Below are 24,349 nucleotides of genomic sequence, written 5' to 3' on the forward strand. Positions count from 1 at the left end.
TAAAGTAGCTTCGACATTCAAAAGAAAAGCTCCAAAGCAGGGTGAAGGGGGAACCCAAACCCAAAAAAACCCATGAACAAAACTGAATGATACAATTTGACGAGTGAAGAGGTTCCACTTACATATAAATCAAATAAAACCTTATTTGCCTTACTTAACCTTACTCAGTTCTAAGACGTTTTACCTTTGGTTATGAAGCTTCATTACTGTTCTATTACACATTTTACAATAAACAAAATGAGCTCTTGTGGCTCACAGAATTTCACTTTAATTAACAGTTCAACTCTAAAAATTCTCTAATTATAGAAGCCATGACTAGAATCAATTAAACCGGTAAGTCACTTTCAGACACGAACACAGGATATAATATAGCCAATGATCAGAATTGGCAGAGGAAAGAAACACCTCCTTTCTGCATCCTAAACACACACACATTAAAGTGCCATTTTGAAGCAGGCACTATACCACAGATACTAGGTGAGGAAGTCCTTTCCCAGACCACTCCCAATTCCCAATTTCAACTCTTCAAGGGAGTAATCATCTATTAGAAGACAGACAAATGGGAATGTTCTTACCAAAAATAAATTACTCTGGCTTCTTTATTTCTAGAATGTTTCATGACAACTAACCATCAACTGAAACTTTCTGGCTTTCAGTAAACTTCCTAAAATCAGGAAGGAACAAATCTAGTTCAAATTCTATCAGATTTATCTCTCAGTTGAAAAAAAATCTTTTAAGGTCTTCCAATAGCTAATTTCAAATTTTCCAGGTTTCTTAGAATAAAAATGCTGCTTGCAATATTAAACAACCATAAATACACACACATTATGCAATTGCCTGTTTATTTAGTGGCACCAGTTTTGCAAACTAGAAATTATTTCTACTTTTCATCTAACATACAATCTGCAACCATTAGCAGGCTGAATGCAATTTTTCAATGAACTTGAAAATAAACAGTACATTCTTAAAGTTAGAACTGAATTCACATATTTTCTTTGGACCAGGAAATAATACATAATACAAAATATACATTTATGGAATTTCTTTAAAAGTGTGGATCACATAAACTGCAAAGTGGGTGAGTTGCTATGAAGAATTTTGTTACACACTGTAGTTAAGAAAAATATTTCTGCAATTATATTAGTCTTAACATTTATAGAGTTTAAAAAATGAATCTCTATATAATGCAACATGCTTTTAACATGTACATGTCTCTCCACTCATAACGTTTATACAAATTAAGTGATATAACTCATTTCAAGAGTGAAATCAATCAGTATTGGGGCATATCACTACAAACAAGGTACTTTCCTGCAGATATGCTATTTAGTCAAGGGATAACCAGGTAAGACAATGGTTTCTATGTTCCAGAAGTCCCACAAATGGCAATAAGCTGTAATTAAATATCTGATTTTGGCAACAAATGCAAAATTCTGTTTGTTACATTGTACTTAACTATATTTTAGGAATCTCATTAACTCTGTGCATTGGTGGTGGTTGTCTGTGTTGGATGTTATTTTAACATCCTGAATTAGTACGTAAATAACCTAATTCCTTAGAATATGAAATGAATTAAACATTTAATGAATTCTAATACTAGAAAGCTCAAAACCTTACAACCTGGAGATCTGACAGGTAAATGTATTACTTGTTAACATAGTATATCTGCACTATGAAGGCCAAAAATGTTCCAGATACATTCAATTTCTGTTTTCTCTCTTTCCTATTGAATTTCTAAAGTGGCAAATCTTAGAGAAAGACATTAATCTCCAAAACTTCTGAATACTATGTTTTTTTCACCTTTTAATCACTCTCCCCCCAAATATAGTATTTTTTAAAAAGTGTATTTTAATGTCAGATTCTAGCCAGGCCCTCCATCTACCTCTAGAGTGAAACAATTCCTTAAAATACACTCAAGTTATTTTCATGCCCTTGAAATATATTTTTGGGCTTTGCAGGAAAAGGGATGATGCCCTACTGCACTTCAGAATGGGCTCTTAACCACGGGGTCCATGAACCACTACAATATTGTAAACTTTAGTGAGATATGTATGTTATATATGCATTTTCCTGGGTAAAGGATTCCCTAGGATTCATCAGTCTCACAAGGCCTGTGACCCCAAAAGAAGCATTGCTAAAATGATTTTGTGTCATTCACTGTACCTAATTAGGATATAACTAATTTTGTTCCGCAGCTACCCAATCTCTTACATCAATTTAACTTACTTTAGATAGTACCATACAAATGCACGTTACTAAATAGTCTTATACTGGATCAGGAGGACTATATAAAAGAAAAAGAAAAACTCTAAACAATTTTTCTAAACATTTAGTTTAATGAGAAAACCATTAGTTGAAAACTGGGTTTTGGAGCAATGAAAAGAAATGAAGGGTTGGGTTTTCTAGTGAAGAAATATTGTATTAATTCTTCTCAGTTGTTTCTATGACGAAGAATCAGTAACTCTTATTAATTTCCTTGCTGGAAAAATCAAATTTTCTGAAGCAGCAAAGGTTGATTCTTGTTGGTTTATGTGACACAATCGTTCTTATAAATTTACAGCCAGGTACAAGGAAGACTTTCCTATGGCTTTTAAAACAATTAAGAGTAATCCTTCCCTAGCTATCCCACTGCCATTTCCCCATTCCTCCATCTCCCAAGTTTTCTCATTTTCAGCCCAGTTTAACACAGTATTAGCTGGCCTTGATGAAGTAACACACTAAGCTTTCTTGCTCAAGAAAATGGAATTGTCCTGTTTCTGTTTGAAAAAAAGAGAAAACACCAAGAGGAAAGTAGAGGAAACGAGGGCAATATTTCGTGCAGGATAAGGAAGAAAAAAAGTCAACATTATCAACTTAAACAATCCTTTTTCTCCATCTCATAAAAATATAAGTTGTCAACTGCAATTTCAATACCATTATAAGTTTCTCTAATTAGCACTCCTATCTGCTAGTAATATAAATAGGAAAACAGTGAGAGCAGAAGCCACTATCTTAATATACAGAACAACTGAAAGGGAAAGAACCTGTGAACAAAATTACAAAATGTTCATTTGACAATGAACTGGAACCAATGCCTCTCATCATTTCTATTGAGCGTTTTGACTATCAGTAATAACTAACATTTAACTGAGACTTATTATTTTGATCAACAAAACAATACAGTATTATACATTTTGAAAATGTATTCTTAAATATTTCAAGCATATTCCAAGGTAATATACAATTTAAAACATATATAAACCAAAACACATGGCACATAATTGAAGGAAGTAACACCAAATTAGGCTTCTAAAATTTTGAACTCTTAAGAAGGCTTCCTAATGCCTAAAAGAAAAACTAGAAGACTAGATACTGAAAAAATGGTAATCTCACTAGCAGTATCTGTGAGCAAAAGTATATAAAACTCTTTAAGGTCCCTTAGAAGAAAAACCTCAAATGAGAAACAATTATATACTAAGATATTTACACATATTTTCTAATACGAAATCCTAATACTGTACAAACAGCCAAGTTTGAACTAAAAGTATATACCATGAAATTCAAAATTAAAACAAAAAATGGAGAAAAAAAGCAGTACCCAATTTCATCAGTTCTTTCAGAAATCACAAGTTGAACTCCAAATGAGTTTGTCCAGTAAAGATGGGCAGTGAAATTATTTTAAAATATTAAAACATAGTAATAATTTGGCTAAAATTTGACATTAACACTGGCAGTGTGTTACAAAAACACAGAGTTCTACCTAAATTTAGCTAGAGATATTTACATTTTTAAATGCCTTAAACTCAAACCCCACCTACATTTCCATGGCTGGAGAATTTTCAGAAATCTATTACCTATTCCTCTGAGTTACTGCTGTCAGCAGGAAGAATAAAGGCCATTCGATAAATGCAATCAAGCATACTGAATGGGCTTAAGCCTCTTCAATCCAATTTTATTCTTATGCTAAGCAAAATTTTCTTCTGAATGATTTTTAACTTTGGAGAGAAGAAAATAAACTGGAGAAGAGTTTTCAGGTGAGTAAAGGAAGTTTATAAACAAGCTCTTTAGGGCAGAGGCCTGCCTTGATTAGCTAAGTACCTGGTAGATAACGGGTGGGCAATAGCTTTTTTTTTTTGATGAGTGATCCAGTTATAATACTAACATACACTAGATTATAAATTGTCCAAATGTAAACTTGAAGCCAAGGATCTACTCATTTCTTTACAGTCCCAAGGTGCTTAGCCTAGAACAGTGTTTTACCGATAATACTCGAAACATTTTGTAAAAAAAACTGAGTTATTAGCTGGGTTAATATATGGTCATATGAATGATCACTAAAAGTACTGCTGTAATTCAGATTACTTGAATTACATAACTAATTTATTACTTAATCCAAATTTCTTAATGTTGAGATTAGTATAAAAAACTAAGTGGCTAGAGCAGTTGCATTAAGTACTCTAGAAGCAAGTTAATGCACTATAAAGTAAGTGTTTGAGATACTTCCAAAGCTGAATTAAGTATCACTTTGATTTTTTAAAGTAAGCGCTCATATTGATAACTGCTTCTATTGTCTATAAAAGTATATTCCCAAGAAAGTGGAAATTAGGAGATTCTACCCTGTTAAAACAATGAAAGAAAGGTCAGTGAAATTTTTTAATATTAGGGTAAAACAAAGCCTGCTATACAAAATGTTATTTCCTATTCATAGCAGCAAATAAGACATTTAAGTGATAAAAGTATATTTTGAGTACTATATTATCATCACACAAGAACTTTTTCCCTCCAAAGAACAGAACACATCAAACATTTTTGAGGCATTGCCCTGAGATGCTAATTAGCACAAAAAAAGGGGATGAGGGTGAAGAATTTAAGTGGTACAAGAATGAAGTGCACAGTAGAGGTGCAAAAGTGCCTTTAAAACGTACTGTTGGTTTCCCCCACTATTACCTCCAGGAATCAGGAACAGTCTGCTGTTATAATGTATACTTCCTTCCTGTATTTTTATAGTAAAAAAATTATTAGTATGGCAGTGCTGATTCATGTGGAAAAGATTTAGTCTTCTGAGATCACTCAAATACAGTTCTCTCGTTTCCAAGCCTAATTTCAATACTAGTAATTTTGACAGGAATATTTTAATTTTCTCTTGTTTAAAGACTCAAAAAAAAAAAGGCCGTAAATATGCTGTTATGGTTTGAAATATAGCTTTCCATCACATACTCTTACTTGTGATTTAAGTTGTGCATCTCAAAAGATTATACAGTCCAGTTCAAAGTTTTGCAATTTCTGGAACTAAAACTGTCTACTTAAAATATTAAGGAACTGGCTTGTTATAATAGGGATTTAGCTTTCAGTACCAGTATGTCTGGTAATTAAGTCTATAATACAAGCACTGGTATTCATTAAATGCACATTTAGATACTTGCAAAGCCATAACTTAGAACATTATCATACTTCGCACTCTACCACAGATTTAGACATTAAGTATTTATTGTAAGTATGGAATTGGTTCTGTAATTTCAACTGATACGAATTCCTAAATATAAATAGTACTTCCGTTTTTCTTCATTCATGCTGGAATAAGATATAAATTAAATACAATTAAGTTACATTTAATCACCTCACAAAATAAGAGGGATAATGAAAAAATTTTGCTGGTATTTAACTACTTAAATCTGAGACATTTCACATTACTTTCCCCACTACTCCCCTAACTTTACATTAATTTTAAGGCTATATATACAAATATGTATATTTCCAAGTTAGGGAAAAAACAAATATAACAAAATGGACTATACTGGTTTTTATACACAAAGTTTTGATTTTGTATTCAATGTTGTATTTTAGTCTTACATTTTAATAGTTTTCTAGTGGGAATCTGCCTACTGAATGATTACATGGTGATAAATACAATATTCAACCTAAAGAGACAAAAATACAGAAGGGCACGGAACAGTAATCTTTTCAATGTGACAGATTTTAAAACTTACTTTCACATGCTTAATCAGAGGAATTTAAGCCTAAATTAAATTAGGTTATTTTTACATCTACAATTCCTTAAGCTTTGAAAGTTATTTGTAAAGGCCAACGGCTAAATATTATCAACATGCTATATTTCAAATCACAAATACATCTTAACCACTTGGATTCTAAAGACATGGGCCAATTAAAAATCACGGGCAAACACACACAAACACACACACACACCCCTACCATAGAGTGTTAGATTGTCAAACTTGGACAATTATTTTAATTAAACTGAGGCAAATCCAAGCTGATACACATCTTAATGAAAAATAAGCAGCCTGAAAGAAACTATATAAAAAATAGATTAAGGTACAACCAAGAATTAAATCTTTTAGTCTTTCTAATGGAAGGAAACACTTTCATCTATGCCTTGAGTAACAGTGTTGTCCAATTAAAAGAGACTAACATCTTTCCCTATGAGAAACGTCTCATTACAATGGCACAGTGTTTTAAAAGGCCGGGGTAAAAGAGGAATTACACATACATGATTAAATTTCTTGTTTGTTAAATCAAGCTTTATTGATAAAATGGAATTCAGAATATCTTACTAGGAACAGCAGCAGGCCCAGCCAATCATGATAGTAAAAATGTGGCAGTTTCCTACTATATGTAGGAAGCTGCTGCTTATCAATTAGTAATTAAATGTAAGGACTTGTAAAAGAGGTGCAAAGAAACAAGGCATTTAGCCCCAAGATTGAGATTCTTATGAATATACTGTATTATTACCTGCAATACTCATGGAAACAATGAAGGAACATCCTGAAAGACAGTTAAATGAAGGGACTGGCTTTATCAACAATGCCAACTCCCCTACCAAGAACATTTAAGATAGTTTTCAATAACTCCTTGGATGTTCAGCTTTGTAAGATTTTGAGATTATTTTCCATAATCATCTGCACATTTGAACGTCTAGCTGACATGGCTGCTGCTCTCCCTGTTCCAACCCCAAGTCCAAACACAACATGACTTGAAACGGCTATATATCTGTTGCATCACACAATAAGCCAAACATTTCTTGTAACTTTTATAGTGATTTAAAGCAGTTCATAATTAAATATGAGCATTTTGTACAAGGACAATTACACTTTACAAAAAAACAAAATCATACAACAAAAATTGCTGGAGTCTGATTTACAACATGAATTATGGTTTGAAATCACGTTTACATAAGTCTCAAATTTACAAAAAAAAAAAAAAATCAGTTCTGGGCTAGCTGTTGTACTGCTGAAGTTCTCTGATGTAATCATTCTCACCCATGTCATATCCCCTTCCTTAAAGTTGAGGATGGATGTTAAAAGGTTCAACAAAGTTGAGCTGTACTCTCCTTTGGAGGTGAAGGTAAACTCCATGACTAGATGAGCAGTTTTACCACATATCATCTGTTGATGTAGAGTCCTTTATAAAAGGAAGCAAAACAAGAACAATGTTAAAATTTAGCAGTGCCAAAATACACCATACTTTCTAGATAATGGAGAAAGATAATGTTCTGTAAAGATGACTTTTAGAAAATAAATGTTTTTTAAAGTATATAAGTATATATGTGTATATATGAAATATCAATGTTTAATCTGTTCAAATAATTGTTAATCCTTTGTTTTGTTTTTGGAAAATATTTGAAATATGGTTTTATGGTGAGGCTGACCAAATTTATTATTACTAAATCAATAAATATATTAAAAAGAATTTTTTCTTTAATGAAATCCAATACAGTTTTAGAATACCACTTTTACAAACCTTTATTGCATCAGAAAAGATTAAGAACTCAAGTAAGATGAGATGTGAAGAAGCTTCATAATGCAATACATAAAATATTTCAGAGCTGTGCCCACATGATTTTTAAGTTATCACTTTTCTATAAACATCATACAACAGAATTGCAATAGAACACTTAACTGGAGAGTATGGCATTCTAATATCTATTTATGCAAACAATTCTGTAACATTTAAGTGAAGTGTATACTTCGGGATTCCTGACAAAGGTAATTCCAACCATATAAACTATTTAGTGGAGACAAACATTCTGAAGTTCTGCTGCAGCTGCTTACAAAACTCAGAATAAGACAAGATTCTGAGTAGAGATAGTCCCAACTTCGAAAAAAAAAAAAACCATTTAGTGGAGGCAAACCTTCTGAAGTTGACTGCTTGTAAAGACTTAAAAAATCCAGAATAATTCAAAAGGACTTTCTTCTTTTTTTGAGAGAGGTGGCCACTCACCATGATTATGTCCTCAATCACTAGAACTGTGGTGCAGGAGAGATCAGAGCAAGCAGAGTTCAAAGCAATCAATCAGGGGTGTGTGTAAGAGAATGGGTACAGTGAACAGCTCTGCAAAAACAGGTAGGAAGGATATGCATTTAGAGTGGAGGGGAAAGGAAAGCAGAGGGAGCTAAAATGCTACTTACAGTGTCATCATTTTTGTAAGGATTCAGTCTATTGTAAACGGCTTCAATAACATTCCTCCTAAGTGTAAAAAAATGCAGAAAATTAATTCTTCAGAAAGCAAAACACTGCTTAATAACTCATAGCCAGGTGTTTATTAAAATTTCTAAGATAATCTTATACTCAGAAATTATTTTAGTTCTATGTCTTGCTGTCAACAGTGAGCCTCACTTTAAGATATTTGGGCCCCTATGTTAAGTAGAGGTGAGTTCACTCTAAAACGTCTTATAACACTCTACCAACCCAGTTAATAGAAGGCTAAAAATTACAGATTAAAAAAAAAAAAAGTCCATATAGTCTATCTCCATTTGAACTGGTTTAAATGGTTATGAGTCATCAATGGCAATGCCATTCTTAAGATACAATACTAACATAAGCTAGGTAAGAGTTGCATTGTAGTTTTGAAGAATCAGAGTATACTTTATAAAGCTTCTACTTTTCTTAATGCCCTTTTTAATAGTTCTATTAAAACTGAAATGTGAAATAAGACATTTCCATGACAAGTCTAGGAATTAGTTTTGAGTAACACTTTATTAAAAATCTGTAGTGTATTTACAAGTTATAGTCTCCCTACTTCTAAAGTTGATTTGATGCAATTTTATAGATCGTTTCACAGAAAGCCGTATGGGAAAAAAGTTTCCAAGAAATAAAAGCTTCAAACAGGAAGTTCTACAATCACTATTTAGTGATTACAAAGGACATGGTCACACTTGCAAAACACGGTAGAGAATCGAGAAAATTAGTCAATAATGTATCTTCACTATAAGTACAGAAGTCTTCACTTGTAGTTTTAGCACATTTACTCTATATCCAAATTCAAGACAAAGGTATTTGCAAGTTTTATGTTTGTAAGTCAATTATATGGATATTTGAGGTAAAAATGTTTTAAGCCTTGGAACTGCTTGAATTTTCCACTTTATTATGTAAAGATGTAACCTTAATATTTAACACACAGTAGTCCAATTCTATGAACTGAAGTGGAAAGGGAAAAGACAAGAAATATATTCTTCTTCCCTGACACCTAAAACCAACTAATAACCAGCAATCAGCAACCAAAAACACTGGGAAAATCAGACATAGAAACATCGTCCATAAGAGGAAAGGGAATTTTCAGGGTGTTAAATTACTCAGGGATTGACCAAATCAAATTATACCACTACTAATGATGACACTTAGAATTTTGTTAAATTTTTAATGTAGTGCTATGTAATTTAGTTTCAAAATTCTTTCAGTGTATTACCTCGTTTATGCTCTATGAGGAAATCAATGCCAACCAAACTTCCAATAAAGACAACCCTCACTGCAATTAGTTACAATGATACTGATATCTAAGTCTAAACAAGCTCTAGATAGTCTAACACTAAAAAAAAATTGAAATCACAGGTTAAAACACAGATAAATGCATCAGTTCAGAAATTAGGTAAACACACATTTTATCAATGAATACTTAACATTTTCATACACTGACATAAAGCGTAAGAGTGTACAGAATGTAACTTACTTGCTTGCCAATTCACCCCCTGGTGGGAGGCTGGGGATGTTCTCACTCGCTAATGTGCGCATCACATGGACTAAGTCGGGGACGCCTTCCCCCTGCTTCTTTATGATTTCTGGGAATCAGAAGTACTTTTTTTGTAAGTGTTATCCAAATTTAATTAAAAAGAAAACCGAAACAAAGATAACCTAGCTTTTTAAAGATGGCATTTACCACATCTGAGATATTTCTAATCTAGTATTAAAAAAAAAAAAAAGTTGACCTTTGAAGATTTATGACAAAAAATGCACAAAATGACACATAAGATTAACTTCAAATCAAAACTAAAATATGAAAAAATATTTCATGTTAAATCAGCATATTATATAATCAAGGATATGTGTGCACAAGTGAGAATATCCTTTCTTAAGATGTCAACTAGTTACTTCTTACATCACTTCTCTCTTTAGACTGGAAACATGTTTCCTGAACTTTGCCCTATATAATACACTGCGTGGAATTTTAAAAAACAAACAATTTCAAGATTTGAAAATAATAACCCTTAATTACAGGGGAATTTATAGATTATATACTAACTCAATTACTTTATGTATATATTTATATTTGTAAAATGATACTTAAATAGCATGCATAGATTATGTACTTGAACATCACTGTCTCAGTTTAATTCTTCTCTAAAGTATCTTTAAACAATATACTGTATAGATATATAATACCATTTCCTTCATTGATTACTTGAACAAAGCCTTGAATAGAAAAGGCCTAAATTTCCTTACACAATGCTTAAAAAGAGAACCATCTGATAAACCATACAACTGCATTTAAAAGAATTTTAAAATATCCAGTTATTAAAAGGGCACAGCAATATGATCTGTAGTGCTGTTGTGCAGATGCATACTGTTATTCACATCACAGAATATAAAAAATTATAAACAAAGAACCTTACAAAGAACTCTAAAACTATTCCTCTAAGTATAAAAAGTCTTCACTTGCAGTTTTAGCACACATACTCCACATGCAAATTCCAGTCAAAACTATTTGTAAGTTATATGTTCAAGTTTTGTTGAGTTTTGGTTTTTCAATGTTTACAGTAAGAAATGGTATTTTCTTCGTCATTAGTGGGGCAAGAAATCATCATTCTGCTTCTCAATTTGTAAATACCTTTGAAAATAACATGCATACAAAGATTCATCCTTTTTAAAGAAGACATGGCTACCCATAATATTTCTTTAAATGGTTCAAACTGTCCTTTTAGAATAAAGGCCAAATTTTTACCATCTATTACTTTTTTTGCCTTAAAAAAAAAAAAAACAGTCTTAAATCTGAACAAAAAGCAAGGATCTCAGATTTGGTTTGCCAAGTTCCTTTATTGTGTAATCTTTAACATCTAGTATATTTGTTCTACATGGTTCTAATGCTGGAAATCTGCTGTACAAAAATAAAGGGATTTGATGTTTACCTAAACTGCACAATTTCACAATCTAAAACTAATACACTTAACATACAGTCTCCACTAAGCCAATACAATTATTTGGATAGATAGCTAGATACAATAGAAATAAACACTGATGATAAGTTGAATCAATAATGGTTTCAGGTCTAAAAAACATTACCTTGAATCATCTATACTTGATGTATCTTACATCTCTTTTGTTAAAATATAAATTAGGATATTTTAACTGTGAAGAAAATTACAGGAAAACAAATTCTCGTGAAAAAATAATGTAAAGCTTTAAAAACAGTTAATATCTCCTATTCCACGTGGGAAAACACATTTAAACTACCTGACCATTCATACTATACTAGCCTTGCTTCTGTCTGCTTTCAAAAAAGAAAAAGAACTGAATTTTTAATATTCCTTTAATTTCTGTTATCTATACGTTTTACTTAGAATTGTAAAGACTGAACGCTTCTTCTAAAGAATATTTATGTATAGAAGATCCATGTTTCACATACATATACACAAACACATTCTGCTCCTTTCCACTCCCCTCCACCAAGTTTCAGGGATTCTATCAGTTATCTCCAAATTAGCAACTTTAAAGCTAAGGTAGTCAGTAGCAAAGATTTTGAAAATATATACATAAAAGTATAATTTTAAATTGGTTTAGAAGGACCACAAAATTAATAGTAGTATAAATTATGAGCTGAATCTTTTCACACCCCCAGAGAGTCAAGTATTTAGAAGGGAACAAATAACAGAAAAGGAGAGCTGGAAGGCCTTTCCTTTTCTATGTTGTGGACAGAGAAGCCAAAAATGTTCCAAGCAAATAAAATGAGGTTTAGTAGGTCACAGCAATCTAGTGAAGGCATGTATTTAAAGAAAGAGAGAGAGAGAAAAGAAAAAGGCATTCGGGTGCCTGCTTTGGAAGCTGAAGGCAGTATTTTTCACTGAGGACATACAACAACTTTTACAATACAAACAGTTACATTCTATGTTTTAAAATAGCAGCAATTTTAATGTAGTATTTAATTTCTAGTTGCAGTCTCATCAAATCTGAGTAAAAAATACCATATTTAATTTATGACAATCTCCAATTGAATGGTACAAGTATAATAACATTTTAACATATCAAAAATATTGAGTATCAATGTAAATTCTGTCCAGGTGGCAACTCTTGCTTGATAAGAAATATAAAACTTATTATTGTAACAAAATTACGTAAAGTGAATATTTCATAATTCCATCTAAAACTTAAAGAGTACACACTAAAGAAAAAAGCAGCAATTCATTTCTAAAATTGGATCCCATTTCATAGTAAAAATATTAAAATACTTATTTCTTTCAACCAATAAGAAAACATGTGTGCCCAAGTTAAAGTGCCAATACATTAAATATCAACTTATCCCTATACATATTATTCTTACGAATTTATATTTTTCCACTAATCAACAGTTTGAACCAATGATTGTAGCATTCTAAATATTTTAAAATGTTACTATAATACCTATAATTTATACTGAATGATTAATTTAAAATATAAAAATTCCAAGACCCTTGGTAACAGTAAGGAGACAAATTCGTTGAACAGTACGTCCAATGAATGCAATACTAAATAGTACAAACACATACTAGATGTATGACTCTCAAGTGGCGGACGGCAATAAAAACAAAATAGTAACCTCTAGACAGTACTAAAGAACAAAACCAATCATGATTCTAGTATCAGACTGATTATGATTGGTATCAAACAGTAAAAAGGGAAAAAACAAAATTAAAGTGAATAGTAATTTTAATAATGCAGGCACAGTGGGATGTAGGTGTGGCAGGTCAATGTTTGCATGCAATTAGAGGTCTTTAATGTGCAAATTAACGACATTAGGAACCTAAAATGCATTTTAACGCTATTTTTTTAATTTAATTTTTTTCTTACTTTTTTTCTACCCCAGCTCACCAGCATTTTCATGTTTTAACACTATCAAAGTCAAGTTTTTCTGCTTAGAGAAACTGCATAATATATACTTACTGCATATATGCAATAAACTGGAAGTCTCTGCAGAATTATGAGAAATATACTTCAGAAATGCCCAACTTATTTCTTAATCTTACTTGGCAGTTACTTTTCTGCCAGGTGGAGAAATATTATGTCTTTTATTGAGGTCTATCTTGTTTAGGTGAGACAGTTTATGGCTTAGGTAAGAAGCTCTGAAACAGTTTAAAGCAAATTTTTTAAAGTTGTGTATATAAAGTTGCTAATGACGAGTCTGTGATTTTCAAGTTATAGAAAAAAGGCCCTGGAGATTAAAAATTAATATACACAGCTTTTCATAGAAAGATGGTATTCAAATTATCACCATCACAATCTCTTTGTAATTAAATAAACCACAAATCAGATTTTCCCGGCATAAAATTACTCATGCCAGTGAATTAAGAATTTTAGAGCGCACAAACATTTTAGCCTTTTAAAACAAAAGTATCCTGAACAGAATGTAAGTTACTTTCCACGCTAGTTGTTATTACTAATATAACTGTGATAGGACAACTGCATACATCTTAACAGTTACTACAGAAATGTCCTTTTCCACTTTCGTACACTAGACACTAGATGTCAAAGACACATAAAAATCTAAAAGCTAAAATGTTAAAGTTTGACTGTGTTGAAGATTTTTCTTTAATAAAGCTACTTATTTTTTGTTAAATGATCCACCTTCTACTCTGCATTCCAGGTACTTGTCCAACTCTGCCTCCTTCTTCACTGCTTCTGGCGATACTTTGGGTGCATTTGGAAAACAGATCAAAATCACACTCATGTTGTCTCGACTTCCCTGGGAAGAAAAAAATTTGAGAAATCTGAGTTTTCTTTTTGCTCTTCAAAGCCTTGAGAACCTTTACAGCTGTGCCAATTAGCTACACTTGTTCTAGTGAAAATGTTACTTTTAGGGAGAAAAATTATATATATGCGCGTGCACGCGCACGCGTGTGTGTGTGCAATGACTCCCACTCCCCCAAACAGTATAGAGAGAATACAGTATAACCAATATTCCAAAAGACAGGAGAGAAACATTACAGGTTAATCGCACTGTAATAATAATTTTTTATAATTCTATAAAACAATACTATTTGTAAACATTTACTGGTGACTTAATTTGAAGTGATACCTAACACAAATATACATGTACACACACATTCATTCCATACAACATGACAAAAAATTTTAGCGGCATTGTTTACAATAGGATTTGACCTGCAGTTACACGTACCTGATAAAATTACATTTGAAATAAATTATAAATTGTGGGGCTAATACATTTGCTTCATAAGTAGAAATATGAAATGAGGTAAAACTACACATAAGGTTTGTAAACTAGCTTTTAACTTGTATAATTTTAAAAACTGACAATTTTTAGGAACTACATTCATTTTTAAAGACATCTAAGTATTCAAATGCTGTAATTAAAATATTTGAGTATCAAATATATCTAAGAATTTTTAAAAGTCAACATTTGTTTTAAAAAAATCAAAGAATAAGTTAATAAGCATTATTGACAAAACAGAACAGAGTGTGGCAGAAAAAACACTGAACCCAAGTCAAGGGCTTGATTTTCTAGTCTTAATGCTGCTACCAATGTATAAAACCTTGTACAAGTCATTTATAATATCTCTAGGAAAGGGTGTAGCATGTATTATATGCTAAACTAGGCATTATATATATATGTATACACACACACACACACATATGCTTATTAATTCCTCAACAGTCCTATAAGATGCTATTATCTCCATTTTAAAGCTGAGTGAGATTGAACAATTTGTTCAGGAATGTGGAGTACAAAAGTAATAGAGGTAGGCTTTGGTCTCAAGTCTGTCTGACTCGTTAAAGTTTGTAGAACCTTCTCTGGCTTCAGCTTCCTCATTTGTAAAATAAAGAGGGTGAGCTAGCTCACCTATGTATATTATCCTATTTGATCCTCCTGACAACCCCATCAGACAACATAATAATGTCTTACCCTTTTTATGATGAAAAAAACTGATTATTCAGAGTTTAAATAGCTTACCTAAAACCATACCGTCTCATATTAAATCCTTCTGACTCCATGTACAAGGCTATTTCTATTACATCACATCTAATGATCACTACATTCCTCTTTTAAGTGCTACAGACCCATTAAACCTTAGTTTCAAAGTATTAGGATATCATAAATATACTGAGATATCACATGGTCAAAATATTAAAACTCTAAAATGCTTTTCATTTATAGACACTAAGGCCTAACCCTCCCCACCCTCTTTCTTTCAAAACATGCATTCTGATAAAATCTTTTTACCTTTGATAATCTTCCACATTATTACAAAGCTCAAGTAGTAAGACTAAACATTCAGCTTATAACTCTTGCAGATATGGTAACTGGGTAATTTATTTCTGCATAGTGTTCCTATGATATATTTTCATAACTGGTGAACAGTATCCTACAGTATCCTACAATTGTGCCAAAAACTTAGTTTTCAGAATTACAGATTCTAAGATGATTAAATACTAGGGTAGTGATTAAAATCACTTTATGTTTTTTAAAAAAGTCTAGCTACCTTATACAAACAGGTGTCGACTACTTCATTGCAAACTTTCTCAAGGTCATCAGTGACTTCAAGTCTGGATCTTACAAAATCACAGAGCTCTTCATTTCCCATAACATCCCAGATACCATCACATGCAAGGATAATGAACTGATCATCTTCTTCAGATCTTTCAATATCATGGACTTCAGGCTCTGGTGAGACAAGCTGCTCAGTAGGACCTTTTCCATGGACACATTTGTAATCAAAATCCCCAAGGGCCCTTGATACAGCCAGAGAGCCATTCACACGCTGAATCATTACAGAGCCACCTGCATTCTGAATTCGTTCTTTTTCCAGCGGATTACTTGGTTTGTGATCTTGTGTGAAGAAATGAACTTTCCTGTTCCTACAAAGTAAACCTCTTGAGTCTCCACAGTTAATGAAATAAGTATGTTGGGGAGAAATTAAGACACCTACAGCTGTTGACCCACTTCTATCTGCACCATGTTTCTTCTCTGACATAACTCTCATGTGTTCATCAATCTCCAGAAAACCTGTTCTGATTCCATTCTTTACATTTTCCACAGAAGGTGCTCCTGCAGACCCTTTAAAATCCTGGTTATTGGTGATGTGATCTAACAAATGCTCACAGCAGTATTTGGCAACCTGAGAACCAGCATGCCCATCATACACAGCAAAGAATGACCACGATTCAAGTCCACTTGGCAAACCGATCACAGCCGTATGCGCATCCTCCATTTCAACACGCCAACCTTGCATGCTGCTTAGCCCATATCGCAACCCATTACCCTGCCCCTGGGCATTATGCTTTTCCATCTTTGGCTTGTCTAAAAATGCTCCCATTATGTCTTGATCCTCTAGGTCTGCAAAGGAAGAGAAACAGAAAAGTCAATAACTGTCTTATCAACAAAATATGTACCAAACAATCTTTTTAGTAAGTGAAAGAGATATGCAGGAATTCAAAACTCTTGTATTAAGCAGACATTCATTGTGTTGCCAACTTTGAATCTGGAGATTAACAAGGAGGAACTGGGGGAAAGCCTGAAGAAGCACAGCGCACAACAGACAAAAAGGCAGAAAAAAACTAAAGCACTGGGATAAAGGGGAGAAGGCAGAAAGGAGACCTGGCAGTGGCCATCAACTTAAACGAACCAGGCCAAGTGTTTAAAGATACAATGAACATGCCGGGCGCGGTGGCTCAAGCCTGTAATCCCAGCACTTTGGGAGGCCGAGGCGGGCGGATCACAAGGTCAGGAGATAGAGACCACAGTGAAACCCCGTCTCTACTAAAAATACAAAAAATTAGCCGGGCGCGGAGGCGGGCGCCTGTAGTCCTAGCTACTCAGGAGGCTGAGGCAGGAGAATGGCGTGAACCCAGGAGGCGGAGCTTGCAATGAGCCGAGATGGCGCCACTGCACTCCAGCCTGGGCAACAGCGTGAGACTCCGTCTCAAAAAAAAAAAAGATACAATGAACATGTGTAAGCTCAGGATTAAGTTGTACATGTATCAATCAAGAAAAGCCAAGCGAATTCATGACATACCCAAAAAACCTACTAATTCAAATATCTTGGTTGAACATTCAGGGATTTTCAAGCTTGATTCCAAACTCCCTAGTTTTATCGTCACTGCATGAACTCTGAAAACCTAAAAAATAATCTACTCACAATGCTCCAAATTTGCATGCTCCTTCAAGCCTTTGCTCATGTCAGTTTCCTTAACTGGAAACTCTTGCCTCATCCTTTCTATTTATAGAAAAAAGTGCACCTATGCTTTTAAGTCTAGCTTACATTCTACCTTTTCCATGAGGTTTTTCAGTCTTTGATAAAGTAAGTTATTAAATTACTATAAAAGTTCTAGCCTCAAATTTCAAGTTGCAAGCAATTATATATACAGATAACAAAGTGTACTATATACATATATAACACAATTACTACTAGTAATCTATTAATCAAATAGTAATAACATGTACCATTATTATTATACTCTATGACCATTAGGTATATAAAGAAAATCAAAGGGTCTAGTGACAGCCCTGCTGACAAGCCTGAAGGCTCAGCTAATCGAATCCTTTCCCAATACTCAAAATTTAACACTCCCTGGTCTAGAATGGGCCCACACAAGGCAAAAAGACAGCTGGTCAGAATTTGCCTTGGCCCTTACCTGAACAATAGCTTAGAAATGTAGAGACCTGGGTTCAAATAATCAAGTAAGTCACAATTGAACTAAAGGCAATCCGAAAGAAGGATAGCATGACGAACAGAAATTTAATGGAGGTGAAGAGGAGTTAGGTAGTAGGGAATAATGGCGGAGAAAAGTATCTAGGTAAATCACTATGCAGCTTTGAGCCTAGGGTATTGATGATGCTAATGATACTCAGCTCAGAGAGGGAACTTTGAGAAAAAGGGCAAGAAGAAAATCCTCCTAGGAAGGAAAGAAAAACATTTGTTTTCCCCTTCATTTTCCATGTTGGTCCAAACTGATACATAAGCAGAAAAGACTGGTTGATTGGCATAATAAAACCATCTGCCTCTGCCTCCTAGTACAGTTCAACTAATGGAACGTAAGTAATGAAAACTAGCTATCATTCATCCTTTACGGTGATATTTATCAGATTATTTTTCTGACATCAAGTTGATACACATTGCAAAGGTGAGTATTTTGATTGGATAAAAATAACGTAATAATGACACCTTATTAGCAGGCAATGTTTAAGAAGTAGTCTAAGTCCCTCTGGTAAGTGTTTTACAAGCATTACTTCATTTAATCTCTTCAACAACTCTCTAAGGCAGGTAATAATATTATCTCCAAATTATAGATGAAGAACCTTAGCCAAGATTAAATAACTTGGCCAAGATCACTCAACTAATAAGTTTAACGGCATCAGGGCTCTGCTTTAAGTCTGTGTGACTCTAAAGCATTGTTAACCCCTAAGAAAATGGGTCTCTACCATGGCTGTGCAACAGAAAAATAAGTATTTCTAAATCAGAATTGCCAGGGTTGGAACCTAGGTATCTATGATTTTTAAATTTTCATATGTGATTCTGAGACACAGTAAGACTGCAAACTGCTGGAAAAGATTAGATGCAATGCCTAAGGCAGAAGATGGGGGCACGTTAAGGGCCAACAAGAAATAATCAACCAAAATTGCAGTAATCAAGACCACTATCCTAGGTTACAAAACCACTATCCTAGACTAGAAACAAGGTGAAGCTTTACAGAGGAAAGACCCCACTATCTTGAGAAAAGGTAAGAAAAAAAGAGATGTGAGTGAAACCCAAAAACTTAAACACATTTAAGAGACAAACCAACAGAAGAGAATAGTAATGACAAACTTTCTTCCTCTAAGAATTCACCAATAGCATGAAGTACTAAAGAAAATAAGTTACAAAATCAGACCAACATGAGTTTAAATTCTGGCTCTACTACTTAGTAATAGTGTGACTACTGAACCTTTATGAATCTCTTTCTCCATCTGTTCCTCTATAAAATGTATATAAGAAGGTGGCTGGGTGTGGTGGCTTACGCCTGTAATCCCACCACTTTGGGAGGCCGAGGTGAGCAGATCACGAAGTCAGGAATTCTAGGCCAGCCTGGCCAATATGGTGAAGCCCCGTCTCTACTAAAAATAAAAATTAGCCAGGCATGGTGGCACATGCCCGTAATACCAGCTACTTGGGAGGCTGAGGCAGAAGAATGGCTTGAACCTGTGAGGCAGAAGTTGCAGTGAGCCAAGCTGAAATCGCATCACTGCACTACAGCCTGGGCGACAGAGCGAGAGTCCATCTCCAAAAAGAAAAAAAAGTATATAAGAAGGCACTAACCTTACAAGATTCTTATGAGGATTAAATGAAATAATGTATACAGTGCACAAAGTATAGTGTCTAGCACATTATAAGTAATATAGACATTATGCGATTATTACACCATTTTTTCTGCCAGAGGAGGCAGTCAATCACAATATTTCCTCCTTGCTGCCAGCTCTGATTACCATTACATTAAACTTCTACATGATATACTTTAAAAGACACTTTAAACACTTCATTAGTAAATAGGGGAAGGCACATTTAAAACAAATGCCATTTCTCATCCATCTGGCAAAATCAAGAGTTGATCAGAATGTGGAGAAACAGGAACTCCCCTAGAGTGCTGACAGGAGTTTAAATTGGTTCAACCACTGAAATGCAACTGGCAACAGCTAGCTGAAGAAGCTGAAGATACACTTAAGCAAATACTCAGCAATTCCACTTCTAATTGTAGATCTCAAAACAATGTTTTCAAAATAATGAACATGGGTGATAAAATCAGTTTAATCAGTATGGGTTACACACAACTCAATCAGCTGGGTTGTGTGTAAACTGCATTTTAAAAAGATAAAATAGGGCCGGGCGCGGTGGCTCAAGCCTGTAATCCCAGCACTTTGGGAGGCCGAGACGGGCGGATCACGAGGTCAGGAGATCGAGACCATCCTGGCTAACACGGTGAAACCCCGTCTCTACTAAAAATACAAAAAAAAAAAAAATAAGCCGGGAGAGGTGGCGGGCGCCTGTAGTCCCAGCTGCTCAGGAGGCTGAGGCAGGAGAATGGCGTGAACCCGGGAGGCGGAGCTTGCAGTGAGCGGAGATCTGGCCACTGCACTCCAGCCTGGGCGACAGAGGCAGACTCCGTCTCAAAAAAAAAAAAAAAAAAAGATAAAATAGGCCAGGCACTGTGGCTCACGCCTGTAATCTCAGCACTTTGGGAGGCTGAGGTGGGTGGATTAATTGAGGTCAGGAGTTCGAGACCAGCCTGGCCAACACGGTGAAACCCTGTCTCTACTAATACAAAAAATGAGCTGGGTGTGGTGGCAGGCGCCTGTAATCCCAATTACTCAGGAGGCTGAGGTAGGAGAACTGTTTGAACCTGGCAGGTGGAGGTTGCAGTGAGCCAAGATCATGCCATTGCACTCCAGCCTGAGCAGCAAGAGTGAAACAATGTCTCAAGAAAACAGAACAAAACAAAATAGAGTGCATCCCAGGTGATAAAAGTAAGTAAATACTGTTTCTTGAAGTCTTTTTCCAAGTGTATATTTGTATTTACTAAACTGAGGTGTATATAATTCTTACTGTGGTCACAATAAAAAGTATGAAACATGCTGTCTTGAAGAAACTCTCCCACCCATCCATCCAAGGTGACCTGTTCAATGATCTTTTTGGAGAATCATAATAGTCAGTGTTGGAAATAACCTAACTGCTCATTAGAAGGTAGAATGAATAAATAACAGAATACAATTTATCAAAAACAGATCTAATTACATAAACACAGCTATTCCTAAAAAACCAAAGAAGACAATATGCTGAACAAGACAGCAAAACAATTCTATACACATATTTGGTGAAAGTATAAAAACAAGGATAGGATGAATACAGACAAACTTCAGAATAGTGGCTGTAAGCTCCATGAGAGCAGGGACTTTTTGTTTTATTCACTGGTGTCTTCCTAGCACTTGGAGCACAGCCTAACACACAGAAGAAGTTCAATCTTTGTTGAATGACTAGTTTCTCTCTGGGAAGACAAAGAAAAGAGAATGGCTTCAGGAAAGGGTCTAACACAATGGGATACAGCTGTATCTGCAACTGGTGTTTCCCGGACTTTGAAGCGGTAACAGGGAATTTAGGAACACAGTATCTGCTTTAGTTTTTCTAAATTATCTCTGCTTTTAGCTTTTCTTTGGTTCATCTAAGGTAAGCTGAATTCCTTCAAAAGTTACCTGTACTAAGAAGTCAAAAAAAAAAAAAAAAAGAAAAGAAAAGAAAAAAAGAAACTGAGAGCCAAAGAAAAGCAGACCATGAAATCTTTTAAAAGCACATAGGATTGTCTTAACTAAGATTCACTTCTATATTAGATTAGGAGCCTGGCTTTCCTCCTTATTATTTTCTATAGCCTACATTTTTATCTCTGAACAATTCATGAGATAACCAGTGGTCACAGGCTTAATAACAACATCTAACATTGATGGAGAGATTACTACTAGTCAAGCACTGTTCTAAAGTTTTGTATATCTATTAGCTTCTTTAATCTTCACACCAATCCTAAAAGATAGGTACCCTGTTTTACTCATGAAGAAACTGAGCCACAGTGAGGTTAAGTTATCTGTTGAAGGTCAACAGCAAATTGCCTTATCTCTGTGTCTCAATTCCCTTAACTAGGATGAGGGAGGGAGGCTGAGGAGGGAGGTACTATGCTTAAGACACTTGACATCTACTAGTAAAGCATTCCTCAACTTCCTCATCTGTACAGTGGGCATATTAATACTTTCCTCTGAATGCTGCTGCAAGGTTTAAATGAGGCAATGCCTTGCAAGGCACCCATACGGAGCCTGGCAAAAATGAGGCACTCAGCAAGCAGACACTGTTTAATTACTAATTCCTACATACACAGCCACATCTAGATTCCAACCTCAACTAGCAGGGAACTTACTCTCACTTTTATAAAGAAGTACAGTAGTTATTTTCCAGATACACACACGAAACTACCAAATGATTAATTCTTTAAAGATAGAATATACTTTCTAAAAGCAAACCCCAGACTTTAAAAAATATATACAGTATATTAGAATATAAAAATGTAACAAACCAAGTAACCATCTGATAAAATTTTACGTTTAGTTCCATAGCAACTGTAAATACATAGTCAAGGGTAAATTAATAGTTCTGTGGTTGGACTTTTACATACTGAAAATAGGCAATATAAAAATCTTACCTCCTTGGGTTCTGAATAATTTGTAGAGTCCTGGTGAAGCAGCCAACTATAAGCTACATGGATACAAGAGCTGATTATATAAATATAATACCAAAAAGTACTTACTTGCAAATGCTATGTTTACACAGTCATCTTCATAAGTGGACTACTAAAGAGTATTTTATTTAGTCCAATAATTAAATTGGCATATATCCATAAACAGTAAATCCCAAGGGGATTAAATTTGTCCATGAAAGTTTTTAGTTTCTGAGAGAAATTTTAGTTCTCACCTAGTCATAAATCTATTCTTGACTACAAGCTGAGTCTCATCACAGCACTACTATTATCGGTTGATCTAAACTTTTCAAAACAAAGTACTACGACAAAAAATAAGACTGAATTAATATTTGACATAATCAGAAAATTTTGTGAATATTCTGTACCTTTTAAAACCAAACTAATCTCTAAACTGAAAAATTCTAAGGCTGGGCCAAGAAGTCATTAATTAATGTTCAGCCGCTGCCTTTTACTAAGCAAAGCTGAACTCATAGTAGAGTCTTGAACCTGGTCATTTGGTTTAATCCACTCAGGACTATAGTGAATAATAATTTTTTAAATGCTCTATATATTTTGTTGTTAAAATCCCTAAGCAACATGTTACCCCAAAGTAACAAGAGTTATTCAACGACAATTTGAGCAGAATCCTTAAAAAGTTGAGTAATAAAACCCTACATTATATTTTTCTATTTACCTAGGGACACATAGCCTAATAGAGAACCCCTCCAGGCTCTATAAACAAAGGACATAGATACATACAATGTGGAGAAAATTATATTCTCTTAGCAAATAATACCGGAGTGATTCTTACTAATATAACAAAAGAACACTGCTAAACAGGCATTCCAAGAAGGGTGGATGCTGGTAACTAGAGGACCTTAGATGACCACTGAGTTAACAGGTTTGGTTTTAAACATTTGGGAGAAAAATTTAGAGTAGACTTGCATTAGAGATAAGAAATCTAAAGGCTGAAGGGAAATCCAAAGAGAAAAAAATATATAGTAAGAGACTACAAGCTCCCTGGGGAAGGTGGGGAAAAGGAACATTAACAAACAGCACAGGCCACAGTGTATAATACGGCAATATTCAAATTATCTGCAGGAGATGTAGAGCATAAACTCTCTACTGCTACCAAATCTTTATATTCTACATTGCTCACTAATGCTTACATATGTATGGACTTTGTCCTCAAAGATAAGGACAAATGGTCAGCTGACTTCTGGAACGCACATTTATTGAACAATAGAGTATTAAGCAATATACTGCATACCTGGGGTTCAAAGAAGAAATGCATAACCCTTGCAGCTACATCTCTATAAAGGATAATTTACGCTACATAAACTACACTTAATTTCCCAAGCTATGTGAAATAGTAATAAATTCTAGTTTGTAATCCAAGGCAGCCATCTCAAAGTTATCCATGGTAATGAGAAATAAGCACATTAACAAAACTGTAGCAAATCTGGAAAAAAAAAAAAAGGCTAATCTTTGGAAATTTTTCTCCCATTTGGAGCTGAAATTTCCCACTGATTGTTGCTTTAAAAATGATTAGAACCATGGTGGCACATGCCTGCAGTTCCAGTGCTTTGGGAGACTGAGGTGGGAGGACCACTTGAGGGCA

At 34.2% G+C, this 24,349-nt stretch overlaps 1 protein-coding gene across 4 annotated transcripts in view; it reads right to left on the reverse strand.

Moving 5' to 3' along the window:
* Nucleotides 1–825: 825 nt before the first annotated feature.
* Nucleotides 826–24,349, reverse strand: part of LOC105473647 (protein phosphatase, Mg2+/Mn2+ dependent 1A) — a 53,127-nt gene continuing 29,603 nt past the window's right edge. For 2 of the 4 annotated variants that reach the window (XM_011727551.2, XM_011727549.2), the window contains exons 2-6: nucleotides 15,963–16,816; nucleotides 14,086–14,203; nucleotides 9,944–10,052; nucleotides 8,406–8,463; nucleotides 826–7,398 (exon numbers count right to left, since the gene is read on the reverse strand). In XM_011727551.2, coding sequence (XP_011725853.1) covers nucleotides 7,369–7,398; nucleotides 8,406–8,463; nucleotides 9,944–10,052; nucleotides 14,086–14,203; nucleotides 15,963–16,816 — 1,169 coding nt within the window. In that variant the 3' untranslated portion in view covers nucleotides 826–7,368. Of the gene's footprint in view, nucleotides 7,399–8,405; nucleotides 8,464–9,943; nucleotides 10,053–14,085; nucleotides 14,204–15,962; nucleotides 16,817–22,692; nucleotides 22,746–24,349 lie in introns of all 4 variants that reach the window. The other 2 variants (XM_011727546.3, XM_011727550.2) reach the window with 2 other exon arrangements.

Source organism: Macaca nemestrina, chromosome 7 (assembly GCF_043159975.1).
Source record: "Macaca nemestrina isolate mMacNem1 chromosome 7, mMacNem.hap1, whole genome shotgun sequence".
NCBI lineage: Eukaryota > Metazoa > Chordata > Mammalia > Primates > Cercopithecidae > Macaca > Macaca nemestrina.